Below are 14085 nucleotides of genomic sequence, written 5' to 3' on the forward strand. Positions count from 1 at the left end.
TCGCATGTGCGAGCGGTTTGCTGATGTCAACGTTGTGAACAGAGTGGTGGGGTTATGGTATGGGCAGGCGTAAGCTACGGACAACGAACACAATTGCATTTTATCGATGGTAATTTGAATGCACAGATATACCGTAACGAGATCCTGAGGCCCATTGTCGTGCCATTCATCTGCCGCCATAACCTCGTGTTTCAGCATGATAATGTATGACCCTGTGTCGCGAGGATCTGTACAAAATTCCTGGAAGCTGAAAATGTCCCAGTTCTTTCATGGCCTGCATACTCACCAGACATTTCACCCATTGAGCATGTTTGGGATGCTCTGGATCGACGTGTACGACAGCGTGTTCTAGTTTCCGCCAATATCCAGAAACTTCGCACACCCATTGAAGAGGAGTGGGACAACATTCCACAAGCCACAATCAACAGCCGAATGGTGGTCACACCAGATACTGACTAGTTTTCTGATCCACGCCCCTACTTTTTTTTAGAGGTATCTCAAGATGCATATCTGTATTCCTAGTCATGTGAAATCCATAGGTTAGGGCCTAATTTATTTATTTCAATTGAATGATTTCCTTGTATGAACTGTAAGTAAAATCTTTGACATTTCTGGATGTTGCATTTATATTTTTGTTCAGGATATATAATGCTGTGTAAAGACAGTATATGAATTAAAAAGGTATGTACAGCAGTAGTTATATAGGATGAGCCATGACTAGAATACAGTGAATGCATATGAAGTGGGTAAAACAGTATGTAAACATTATGAAAGTGACCAATGTTCAATGACTATGTACATATGGCAGCAGTCTGGTGCAGGGTAGAGTACCGGGTGGTAGCCGGCTAGAACAGTGACTAAGGCTAGTAGTGACTATTTAACAGTCTGATTGCCTGGAGATGGAAGCAGTCTCTCATTCACAGCCTTGATGCACCTGTTTTGTCTCCGCCTTCTAAATGTTAGCGGGGTGAACAGGCCGTGGCTCGGGTGGCTGAGGTCCTTGATGATCTTCTTGGCCTTCCTGTGACACCAGGTGTTGTAGATGTCCTGGAGGACAGGCAGTTGGGCTGACCACACCACCCTCTGGAGAGCAATGAGGTTGCGGACGGTTCTGTTGCCGTACCAGGCGGTGATACAGCCTGACCGGATGCTCTCAATTGTGCTATGGTACATACTGACAGCTACATAATGACAGTCTAGTGGTAGATATACATTTTCCATGGATTGGTCTTGACATCAACTGATCATTTTTTTTAAATGTTAAATCACATAAATGTATGTCAGAATTTACTGGTGCCTGAATGTATTGTAGTTACTGGGCTCTGAATGTATTGCAGTTACTGGGCCCATAATTCCTCCTCCCCACCTACCTTTATTCCCAACACACACACACACACAGTCCATGTACACACACACACACACACACACAGTCCATGTTTACACACAGTTTGCAGATTGTCTTATAGGATAAACTACAGGGATAAAGCCCTTTCTCTGCCAGTCACACACAGTGACAGAACACAGGCTCCAGGGACCAAACTGTTACTGTCAGAGAGGGAGAGAGAAGAGGAGGTAGACCTGAGCCTACAGTAAACCACTGATAACAGGTAGGTTGGCATTTTCATTTCAAGGAAAAGGTAAATTGGCAGTTTATTTCTAAGATAATCATCAGATAATTAAAACTGAATACATTGAATGCATTTTTGAAGTGATTCATGTAAAGTGCTAACCAATCCTTCAAACTTTAAAGTATTGTTAGATATGTACAGGGCGGCATAGCTGGTTCTGGTGCATGACATGTAGTCCATTGTAATATATTATTATTGAATTATTTACATAAATGTTAAGTTCTAAATGGACCGGGCTTACTAAGCCTTTGCACTGATTTGCAAATGTTATTATCCAAAGGGGAAAGGACCATGAAGGACCAGAGTAAATAAGGACAGTTTCATATGCTCAGCTTTGTCATGTGGCTCGGCGATATGGCCTAAAAGTTCTTATCATCATTTTTTGTTGTTATGCTTTCTCTAAATAAGCTTTGTTGAACAATTAAAGGTCAAATACACTGCTTTTCAAACAGCAATAATCTAATGAATTCAGGGTTTGTCAAATTTATACATAGGCTAAATATAAGCCTTCCACAACCATAAGACCTACTAATAATTACAAATAGTTTTAAACCTTTTTTTGTTGTTGCAATAATCACAGATCTGACTTTCAAGACAGTTTATCAAAATAACCTTTTTCTTACAAATACAACCAGAACCATGCATAATGCACATACGCTAATAATGACTAACTTCTTAAAGCAGGCGTTATATAGAAAAGGTCTCCTAAACAATCATCTCAAGCACAAGCCCACGTGCTAGTGAGTAGCCAGCTAATCTTTATTATCCGACCTGGATCTATCTGCTAGCTAACAAGGTAGAACAGTTGAATTGTTATGAACACACCCTTCTGTCTGTCTCCAACTGTTTGAACTGCATGGTAGCCTGTCCACTTTGTCAATTGTTGAAATCAAGTGGCCTACCTTTATTCTCAGAATGAGAACAAGTCAATTCCTTGTATAATTTTATAACTTCTCTATTACAGTACAATAATGTCTCAATGTGTCTTGTTGTCCATATGACCGATTCTGTTGGACCAAACCTCAAATGTAAATAGCGAGTTGAAACCATTTGTCAGAGAGGAAAATGTGATCTCTCATCGTTGTTGTGAGTGGCAGCGGGAGGGGCTTGGTGTAAGTAGAAGGGGGAGGGGCTTGGTGTGAGTGACAGGGGGAGGGGCTTGGTGTGAGTGGCAGGGGCTTGGTGTGAGTGGTAGGGGGAGGGGTTGGTGTGTGTGTAAATGGGAGGGGCTTGGTGTGTGTAAATGGGAGGGGCTTGGTGTGTGTGTGTGTAAATGGGAGGGGCTTGGTGTGTGTGTGTAAATGGGAGGGGCTTGGTGTGTGTGTAAATGGGAGGGGCTTGGTGTGTGTGTAAATGGGAGGGGCTTGGTGTGTGTGTAAATGGGAGGGGCTTGGTGTGTGTGTAAATGGGAGGGGCTTGGTGTGTGGTGTGTGTAAATGGGAGGGGCTTGGTGTGTGTGTGTGTGTAAATGGGAGGGGCTTGGTGTGTGTGTAAATGGGAGGGGCTTGGTGTGTGTGTGTGTAAATGGGAGGGGCTTGGTGTGTGTGTGTGTAAATGGGAGGGGCTTGGTGTGTGTGTGGTGTGTGTAAATGGGAGGGGCTTGGTGTGTGTGTGTGTAAATGGGAGGGGCTTGGTGTGTGTGTGTGTAAATGGGAGGGGCTTGGTGTGTGTGTGTGTAAATGGGAGGGGCTTGGTGTGTGTGTAAATGGGAGGGGCTTGGTGTAAATGGGAAGGTGCTTGGTGTAAATGGGAAGGTGCTTGGTGTAAATGGGAAGGTGCTTGGTGTAAATGGGAAGGTGCTTGGTGTAAATGGGAAGGTGCTTGGTGTAAATGGGAAGGGGCTTGGTGTAAATGGGAAGGTGCTTGGTGTAAATGGGAAGGTGCTTGGTGTAAATGGGAAGGTGCTTGGTGTAAATGGGAAGGTGCTTGGTGTAAATGGGAAGGTGCTTGGTGTAAATGGGAAGGTGCTTGGTGTAAATGGGAAGGTGCTTGGTGTAAATGGGAAGGTGCTTGGTGTAAATGGGAAGGTGCTTGGTGTAAATGGGAAGGTGCTTGGTGTAAATGGGAAGGTGCTTGGTGTAAATGGGAAGGTGCTTGGTGTAAATGGGAAGGTGCTCACAGCACAGGAGATGAGACCAAAAAGACCATGCAATTACATTGCTGATAAATACTTTGAGGGAAGAAATGTACTTGCTACGATTGTGATATGTTGTCTCACCTATGTTACGATTAATTCACTAATTGTAAGTCGCTCTGGATAAGAATGTCTGCTAAATTACTAAAATGTAGAATTTTAAGTCCTTTATTCCCCCCCCCTTAAAACAAAGAGGTGCAAACTAGTTACTGTCCCCTCACCATCACACTAGTTACTGTCCCCTCGCCATCACACTAGTTACTGTCCCCTCGCCATCACACTAGTTACTGTCCCCTCGCCATCACACTAGTTACTGTCCCCTCGCCATCACACTAGTTACTGTCCCCTCGCCATCACACTAGTTACTGTCCCCTCGCCATCACACTAGTTACTGTCCCCTCGCCATCACACTAGTTACTGTCCCCTCTCCATCACACTAGTTACTGTCCCCTCGCCATCACACTAGATACTGTCCCCTCGCCATCACACTAGTTACTGTCCCCTCGCCATCACACTAGTTACTGTCCCCTCTCCATCACACTAGTTACTGTCCCCTCGCCATCACACTAGTTACTGTCCCCTCGCCATCACACTAGATACTGTCCCCTCGCCATCACACTAGATACTGTCCCCTCGCCATCACACTAGTTACTGTCCCCTCGCCATCACACTAGATACTGTCCCCTCGCCATCACACTAGATACTGTCCCCTCGCCATCACACTAGTTACTGTCCCCTCGCCATCACACTAGTTACTGTCCCCTCGCCATCACACTAGTTACTGTCCCCTCGCCATCACACTAGTTACTGTCCCCTCGCCATCACACTAGATACTGTCCCCTCGCCATCACACTAGATACTGTCCCCTCGCCATCACACTAGTTACTGTCCCCTCGCCATCACACTAGTTACTGTCCCCTCGCCATCACACTAGTTACTGTCCCCTCGCCATCACACTAGTTACTGTCCCCTCGCCATCACACTAGTTACTGTCCCCTCGCCATCACACTAGTTACTGTCCCCTCGCCATCACACTAGTTACTGTCCCCTCGCCATCACACTAGTTACTGTCCCCTCGCCATCACACTAGATACTGTCCCCTCGCCATCACACTAGTTACTGTCCCCTCGCCATCACACTAGTTACTGTCCCCTCGCCATCACACTAGTTACTGTCCCCTCGCCATCACACTAGTTACTGTCCCCTCTCCATCACACTAGTTACTGTCCCCTCTCCATCACACTAGTTACTGTCCCCTCGCCATCACACTAGTTACTGTCCCCTCGCCATCACACTAGATACTGTCCCCTCGCCATCACACTTGTTACTGTCCCCTCGCCATCACACTGGATACTGTCCCCTCGCCATCACACTAGTTACTGTCCCCTCGCCATCACACTAGTTACTGTCCCCTCGCCATCACACTAGTTACTGTCCCCTCGCCATCACACTAGTTACTGTCCCCTCGCCATCACACTAGATACTGTCCCCTCGCCATCACACTAGATACTGTCCCCTCGCCATCACACTAGTTACTGTCCCCTCGCCATCACACTAGTTACTGTCCCCTCGCCATCACACTAGTTACTGTCCCCTCGCCATCACACTAGTTACTGTCCCCTCGCCATCACACTAGTTACTGTCCCCTCGCCATCACACTAGTTACTGTCCCCTCGCCATCACACTAGATACTGTCCCCTCGCCATCACACTAGTTACTGTCCCCTCGCCATCACACTAGATACTGTCCCCTCGCCATCACACTAGATACTGTCCCCTCGCCATCACACTAGATACTGTCCCCTCGCCATCACACTAGTTACTGTCCCCTCGCCATCACACTAGTTACTGTCCCCTCGCCATCACACTAGTTACTGTCCCCTCGCCATCACACTAGATACTGTCCCCTCGCCATCACACTAGTTACTGTCCCCTCGCCATCACACTAGTTACTGTCCCCTCGCCATCACACTAGTTACTGTCCCCTCGCCATCACACTAGATACTGTCCCCTCGCCATCACACTAGTTACTGTCCCCTCGCCATCACACTAGTTACTGTCCCCTCGCCATCACACTAGTTACTGTCCCCTCGCCATCACACTAGTTACTGTCCCCTCGCCATCACACTAGATACTGTCCCCTCGCCATCACACTAGTTACTGTCCCCTCGCCATCACACTAGTTACTGTCCCCTCGCCATCACACTAGTTACTGTCCCCTCGCCATCACACTAGATACTGTCCCCTCGCCATCACACTAGTTACTGTCCCCTCGCCATCACATATCAGAGATGTGGTAATTGAAATCGGTCGGCCTATGTGATGTACATTTAATGAGTGATTTTATGGCTAACATACTGTAGTTACAGGTGTACCAGGCAATATCCCTTCCTACAGCTGTTCTTATTGGTGTGTTTGTGTGACTGTACCTCCTTGGTCCGCCGTGCACCTTGCTTACATACAGTATGTCCCTTCCTTCCGTGTGATCCCAGGATGTCCCAATCTATTCCACCCAAGGCTTAATAAGTCTGCTGGGAGGCTAATAGGTTTTGAGAGGCTTAAATAGCTTGAAGAGAGGCAATGGGTTTTTGCTACAAAACAATCAAAGCCCTGCCTTAAACCCCTATCCTCGTTCCAGTGCCTCTTTGTTTCATAAGATCTATAAGAGCCTTATCCCAAGACTTCTCATGTGCTCTGAAGAAAACAACTCCCCATATTATGCATATCGTTCTTAAAATACCTCACTGGAAAGCCCAAAAACACGTGTTTTAAGATGTCAGATTCAACTGATCCTTGTCAAAATAGGCCATCCGGTAAAGTGTATTCCAGATTCCACTGAATTACTATTTTGGGCGGTTTCACTGGATGTTTGGGTTTTAGTCCATTTTCTTTGAAGGATATAATGATACAAATGTACCCCTTTTTCATCAGAAAGAATTTATGATGATTTGTAAAGTTTTCTGCTGTCATTATGAAAAATAAAACTTTAGCCAAGTGTCAGTTCACTAATAATATTTGAGATAATGTCAGTGTTCGACAGGTTTGTTTGCCTTTTTTGGATTCTCCATGATGTTGAGGCACCCCACCCCCGACCTCGTTCGTGTCCCAAATTGCACCCAAATTGACTAGAGTCATATGGGCCCTGGTCAACAGTAGTGCACTGTATAGGGTGCCATTTGGGACACAACAAGGGCGCCGCAACGTCATGGAGAATCCAAAACAGGCAAACAAACCTGTTTGTAAGCATAGAGATATAGGAGCTGATCAGCATACATTGTTACAGGAGGACGTGTAGACTACAGTGACAGGTTTGACTGAACGACTTGCTCAGGTAGCGTTGACAACATTTTGTAATGTGTGTTATTTCCTAACACTTCCTGCAGGGATTAATTTTTCTACACCTCCATAAAATCCTCTCCCAGACCTCATCATGGATATTGATTCTGTGTACCAGTATTTAGGGTAAGATTTATTCATTCCATTTAACTCCTAGGATGTTCTTTTGGAAATAAGCCTATGTAAACCCGCATGAAAACACCCACTCACTTTTCAATCAATGTCATAAGAATGTCAAAATATTTCCATGAAATTCTATCAATGTCATATTTCAACATAACTGATGTTGAACATCCATTTTTTGCATTTGCAAAAAAAAGCCATCAACATACAGTTTTCTGTCTCATTTCAACCTAGATTTCAAGCACAAACCAACGATTCAGGGACTTCAAGGTTTGGTTGGCTTCAAGTGGATTTCATGTTTGTTGACAACCCAATCAAATACCAACCAAACGTAGATGTTGATTTGATGTTAACGTAAGGTCTTTGCCTGGTGTGATGCTAAAGAAAAACATGACATCGGGCAAAATGTTTTATCAACATCATATTTCACCCTACAACCTCTCACTGTGCTCTCCTCTTCCCCAGCAGGGATAATCTATGGCTGTACGGCGTGGGTACATTCGTGGTTCTGTGGACGCTAGGCTGGCTGTACAGAGACAGTCTGGAAGTAGAGAACATCAAGGAGAAGTATGTGTTTGTGACGGGGTGTGACTCTGGCTTTGGGAACTTGCTCTGTAAGAGGCTGGACCGGCGGGGGTTCAGGGTGATAGCTGGGTGTCTGACAGAGAAAGGGGCTGATGATCTGAAGAGGGCGACTGGGCCGTACCTGAAGACGGTTCTCCTAGACGTGACGAGCACCGCCAGTATACAGAAAGCTATGGAGTACACCAAGCAGGAGGTTGGAGATAACGGTGAGAAACCATTTGGAGTGGGGTTTGTGTTACCTATATTCCTGACTAGTAAAACTCAGTTTCCTAGCTGTAACTTATCCTGGTCTGGTCAGAGGGGCCCTAGCTGTAACCTATCCTGGTCTGGTCAGAGGGGCCCTAGCTGTAACCTATCCTGGTCTGGTCAGAGGGGCCCTAGCTGTAACCTATCCTGGTCTGGTCAGAGGGGCCCTAGATGTAACCATGACTCAAACAGCAGTTGTGTCAAATAAAACAGATGCATTTGACTTGAAATACACAGTGAATCCAAATCTGAAAACATTTCTGACTAAATAATATCTTAATAATTCTCTCTCTCCTCCTCCCCCTCTCCTCCCCCTCTCCCAGGACTGTGGGGTATCGTGAACAACGCGGGACGCTCCCTGCCCATGGGTCCCTCAGAGTGGATGAGGTTGGAGGACTATACCAGTACTCTGAAGGTCAACATGATGGGGGTGATAGAGATGACCCTCACCTTCCTGCCCCTCATCAAACAGGCCCAGGGGAGGATTGTCAACGTGGCCTCGGTGCTGGGTAGGGTGGCGGCTAACGGTGGGGGATACTGCATCTCCAAGTTCGCTGTGGAGTCCTTCTCAGACTGCCTCAGGTAGGCTACTATAGTTTGTTTGGATCTTTGTAAGCCCACAATGCGGGCTAATCTTCCAGGTACTCTTCCAGGTACTATCACAACAACATATCTAGTCGTCACGAAGCTCAATTCAACCAAACCAAACCCGTATTTACCTTTCTTAGACTCTAATAGTCCGCTTTAATCTACTGTATTTCACTGAGCTACAATATTCAATAATACATTATTATACAATGTTAAAGAGCAACATAGTGTTTTTAGAGAATGTATGCCAACCTAGCTTTGATGTCTACCTTTTCCAAAGGAGGGATATCCACTACTTTGGGATCAAGGTGTGCATCATTGAACCAGGTTTCTTTAAGACAGCGGTTACCAGTCTGGATCCCATTGAGAGAGAGCTGCATCGCCTGTGGAACCAGCTCACACCTGAAGTAAAGGCCAGCTATGGAGACAAGTACCTGGATAAGTGTAAGTAGCAGTAGCAGTGGTTAGTGGTGGTAGTAGTAGTAGTAGCAGCAGCAGTAGTAGTAGTAGCAGCAGCAGAAGGTCATCTGCCGGATGAGACGTTGGAATAAACCACGGTCCTGTCCTTCACACACAGGGTTAAAACCAGGGGTTGGAACCGGCTCAGGTAACAGTACCCCATTTTTGGGGGAAGAACAAAATCAGAACTGGGGACGAAAGTTATATACTGTTATGGAACAGAACAATTATTTAAAAGTGTGGGAACCAGTTAATGTTCTTTGATAATAATAATTTGTGGGGTGGTTATATTTGAATGTAATGTCAAGCTAAATATTAAAAAAACTTTTAACGATTTCAGAAGGTTTTTAAAAGGAACAGAAAATAACAATATAAACTAACTTTTTGGGGGTTTGGACTGGTTCAGAACTTTATTTTGCTGGTCGGAACAGTGGAATGGCATGAAAAAAATGATAGTTCTGTTCAGAACGAAACGATTGGAAAATAATTAGTTCCAATCCCTGGTTAAAACCTCTAATCTTGTTTAAGTGTCAATGGAATTTTCTGCTAAATCTCATTAGTATAAAATCCCATTGACATTTGTCTCAAGACTATACGTAGTATGACCATCCTGGCTATCATGCTACAGCCAGCTTAACATCCAATTGGTTTCTGGCTTCAACCCCTCTCCTCTTCCCCGTTCCTTTCTCCTCTGCTCTTCTCGCTTCTCTCTCCTCTGTAGTCCTCCCATTGGCTGTACAAATTCTTAACAGTTTTAACAATATCCTCTTTTTCCCCCAACTGATCCAGACATCCAGATCCAACGGTTGATCATGAATGCATCTTGTGACTCTGACCTGAGTAAAGTGACTAACTGCATGGAACATGCCTTGGTGTCTTCCTACCCCCGTACCCGCTACAGTGCCGGCTGGGACGCCAAGTTTGGATGGATCCCCCTCTCTTACATGCCATCCTGTGTCATCGATATTGGGCTGAAACTGGTGATGCCACGTCCTGCTAAGAGTGTGTAGAGTTGCATTTAAAATAGTTAATTTTATACAATGTAGTACAATACATAATGCAATACAATAAAAAACAGTATATTGTTTTGAGTTTAAACAGAATGTAGAGTAGCATTTCAGTGCATTTCTTTACAAGCCTACTGTCAGTGTTTTGAAGCTAGATTATATCCTAGAGTTATGAAAGAAAACAACATGGAATATTTTAATAGTTATGTTTGGGAACCTACTGTGCCTTTTTGTCACCATTATTTATGTTGCTTAATTTCAAGCAATATTTTTAACTTTACAGGCAAAAGCTTTATTACCTACAACAAGCAGTTTGAACATAGTCATCGTTCAATAAGGCTGTTATTATTGAACGAACTGATGTCCATTATATGAACACAAATAATAAAATGAGACCAATTCATGATTTTCAAAGCTCATTGTCTACTTGTCAGACTGTTAGGATTTCTCCCTACTGTGAGTTGGTCAAAGTATTTCAAAACATTACCTATAGGAACCATATTGGTCTGTTGATTTAACCAAACAGTTCATCATACAGCTCTGCTCTGTAGCCTCTGCCTAAAACGGTCCGTTATAAACAAAGTGACATTTATGTTGGTTAATGGTTACATGATGCAGATACTTGAGTATTTGAATATATTTTATATTTGGCATCAAACCTTGTTTGTCATCTGCTAGAATATGCCATGTCTTCAAGCTTGATTGTACAGTACTTTCCCATTGGTCACTGTGCTGACTGAACTGGAGTGTGTACCTCGTTCATCTTCCAATCACCCACATGGAATAGTATGTCCTACAAACCAATTAGTAGATGGGAGAGGCAGGACTTGCAGCTCATCAAGCATCTAAAATAGAACTAAAGTTTATTGATATACTTACAAGATACACATCTCTCCGCCCTAACAATGGGAGTCGTTGTCCACAAAGTGTCATGGCGGGCTGTCTCGCTGCCGCCTATCCTTTCTTTGGATTGGCGCATACATCTCATTATTGTAATCCATTTTTGAATATTCGATGAGGGTTGGTGACGACAACCGCCTGTCTTCAATGGCGAGAGAAGTTGTCCTACTTATATAAGTAAACTTGTAACGACTTATGCATTACGAAACTTCTACAGACCTGCTGTTTTCAACTCTCTAGAGACAGCAGGAGCGGTAGAGATACTCTGAATGATCGGCTATGAAAAGCCAACTGACATTTACTCCTGAGGTGCTGACCTGTTGCACGCTCTACACCCACTGTGATTATTATTATTTGACCCTGCTGGTCATTTTTGAACATTTGAACATCTTGGCCATGTTCTGTTATAACCTCCACCCGGCACAGCCAGAAGAGGACTGGCCACCCCTCATAGCCTGGTTCCTCTCTAGGTTTCTTCCTAGGTTTTGGCCTTTCTAGGGGGTTTTTCCTAGCCACTGTGCTTCTACACCTGCATTGCTTGCTGTTTGGGGTTTTAGGCTGGGTTTCTGTACAGCACTTTGAGATATCAGCTGATGTAAGAAGGGCTATATAAATACATTTGATTTGATATTGGCTTAAATATACCTCAAGTACCAAATATGTTTTTTTTGAATGACCAAATGTGACACTCATTGACCTCCAAAGAAAAAGTCCTCGCTTAGTGGGCGAAACGACGGGAAACCGCCACCTGCCGGAGAAGGACATATTTTCCGCTGAGTTGGGCCTCTCTCTTCCTCAGTGATGGAACAAGTTCTACTTTAGCGGCTGTCAATACGGACGACGTATTGTCCGTCTTGCGAGCAGTTTGGATGAAATGACTGAATAACATGTACGTGTAAATTAGTAATGGGAAGTAAGGCTCTTTTTATTAACTCAGATCTTTTCGACTCGTTCAAATAAAAAGAACGAATCTTCTGACTGACTCATTTCGTTCATTTGAGTCAGTAATGTCAAAAGAATGCAGAGACTATATGTTTTTGGTTCTACAAAGCTGTGTCCATAACTTATTATTGTACCATGCGATCAATTACCAGTTGTAAACATGTATTTGTCTTCTCTATGATATTATTGCTGTCTGCATTGGAACTTGATCTATTGTACAGTTGTTGGTCCGGAGCAAGTCAGGAGCCATGAGCCAGAGAGTGTATTATAATCCTGCTGTAGTCACTGCGGTCAGCAGGTCCAACGAACGACAAACTGAACGAGTCACTCGGACAAAAAATGATTCATGACTCTCGATTCAGTAAAAGGAATCGTTAAAAAAACAACAAACAGCACATAACTAGCGTACATTTGTCTGCAACGCGGTTTGGTGAAAAGGTGCAGAGCGTTGGATTTGCCTGCTCGGGGGAAAAGGGACTCGCTGCTCCACTAAAACCAATGGCAACTGCGTGCCGCTTTCAAGGGATTGTTAAATACATGTTAACTATTTGTTTTGTAGTAATATCACCTCTTTAAGAGCGTAGTCAGAACTACAAATGTCTTCAGTATTCCATGCAAAGCAAATAACACATTTAGCTCTTATCAGTTACATGATCAGCATTTGCCGATGTTACAGTTAGCTGATAATGTGTTTACTAGCTAGCGGTAGAAACTAGTCGGCTAAACAGTGACAAGTCGACCTAATGTACTGATTTAAACAATCAACCTAGACCTGCCTAGCGAAGTCACCTAACATTTCACCCTTTTCAACATTGATTTTAGTAGCATTTAAGAATTGCTGCAGACATACATGATAGGCTACATTGACTGATGGACCGCGTCTAATTTAGTTAGTTTAATAGTTAGTCTAATTTAATTTAGTTAGCTAGCTAATAACAGATCACGTCAATATGGCTAGTTAACAAGCTAACTTTCAGGCTATAAACTAGATGGCTATATCCAGATATTGTTTGATTTGCTTTCCATATACTGTAGTGGTGATGACAGTAGTCTGACTGACAACTTCACCAGGAGGACTACTCTTTCTGAAAGCCTAAATCTGATGAAGCGAGATGAATTACACATATTGTTTGCTTAGCGTTACATGCCAAATGGAAAAGTTGAAGTTTATGGATCATGAAAACCATGCAGTTATTTGCTGTATAACTCAGATGATAGAGCTAAATGTGGAATAATAATCGGAAATATCTAGTGCTATGTTCTTCAAGGTGATATTATTAAAACCCAAATAGTTATAAACATTTATTTAACAATCCTTTGAAAAGCGCACTGTAGTTGTCAATGGTTTTAGCGCAGCTGGGGGGTTTCCTTGCTCCCCAGCAGCCAAGTTGAACGCTCTGCACCGGTATTGTAACGTCATGTTGATAATGACCTGGCTATATATACACTGCGACGTCATCGGCGGGGTTTTCTGCTTGTGCTCTCATGACAAGTTTCCAACGTGAAAACGAGTCGGTTGACCAAAACTGACTTATCAGACTAAGGGTAAAATAGTGGAGAAAGTAACGGAAATACTATCAGACTAAGGGTAAATAGTGGAGAAAGTAACGGAAATAACGAAAAGGTATCCGAAGGCAGTTATTTTCCTTGAATGCTTTTATTTTTGTAAAGTTAGTGTTAACCATGCACTGTTTGAAAATATTACGGGTGACCAACGCAGCAGCTGTTGAAACCTTGAAAGACACGACTAAAATAGTTTTCAAAAAGGTTTGTTATAACGGTTTATTACCGTGTTGTCGTCGTAATGTTAAAATTCAACCGGCACAATATTTCAACACAAGCTCAACAGATCAGCACCGCAGCACCACAACCTCAGACATGGACCACGTGCTTTCCAAACTGTGAGTGTGTTTTTATTGGTCCAGTTCAGACAGTTCATTTGTGTTATAAATTGATTGGCAGATATTAATTTACTGCGTGCGTGACTCACATATAGGCCTATGTTATTGTATATCCAAAGCAATGCTTGTCTCCATTCTCCTCAATCATCCATTACTCTATATAAATAGCCAATTAAGTTGTGTATGTCTGTGTTGTTTAAAGCTGACAATTTCCCTCTTCACTGTGTGTATATGTAG

The 14085-nt window shown here is 43.7% G+C and overlaps 2 protein-coding genes across 9 annotated transcripts in view; both read left to right on the top strand.

The window, feature by feature from the left end:
• The first annotated feature begins 1168 nt into the window (after nucleotides 1-1168).
• LOC106583706 (retinol dehydrogenase 7) lies at nucleotides 1169-10519 on the top strand. 3 transcript variants are annotated; one of them, XM_014168220.3, is made up of 7 exons: nucleotides 1169-1607; nucleotides 7145-7223; nucleotides 7455-7490; nucleotides 7686-8011; nucleotides 8375-8633; nucleotides 8920-9083; nucleotides 9888-10519. In XM_014168220.3, the coding sequence occupies exons 2-7, from the start codon at nucleotides 7192-7194 to the stop codon at nucleotides 10106-10108; spliced, it is 1038 nt and encodes a 345-aa protein (XP_014023695.1). In that variant the 5' UTR covers nucleotides 1169-1607; nucleotides 7145-7191; the 3' UTR covers nucleotides 10109-10519. The 3 variants fall into 3 exon arrangements, with proteins under 3 accessions (XP_014023695.1, XP_014023697.1, XP_014023699.1); XM_014168222.3 differs by having other exon boundaries at nucleotides 7689-8011; XM_014168224.3 differs by lacking the exon at nucleotides 7455-7490 and having other exon boundaries at nucleotides 7689-8011.
• A 1287-nt stretch (nucleotides 10520-11806) lies between these two features.
• Nucleotides 11807-14085, top strand: part of LOC106583705 (glutaminase liver isoform, mitochondrial) — a 31724-nt gene continuing 29445 nt past the window's right edge. For 2 of the 6 annotated variants that reach the window (XM_014168219.3, XM_014168212.3), the window contains exon 1: nucleotides 11819-13848. Coding sequence is in view for 5 of the 6 variants with exons in the window: in XM_014168212.3 (XP_014023687.1) it covers nucleotides 13631-13848 (218 nt within the window). In the remaining variant the exon portion in view is untranslated. Of the gene's footprint in view, nucleotides 13849-14085 lie in introns of all 6 variants that reach the window. The other 4 variants (XM_082967690.1, XM_014168215.3, XM_014168209.3 and 1 more) reach the window with 4 other exon arrangements.

The sequence above is a fragment of the Salmo salar genome, chromosome 22, assembly GCF_965601325.2.
Source record: "Salmo salar chromosome 22, fSalSal1, whole genome shotgun sequence".
Classification (NCBI taxonomy): Eukaryota; Metazoa; Chordata; class Actinopteri; order Salmoniformes; family Salmonidae; genus Salmo; species Salmo salar.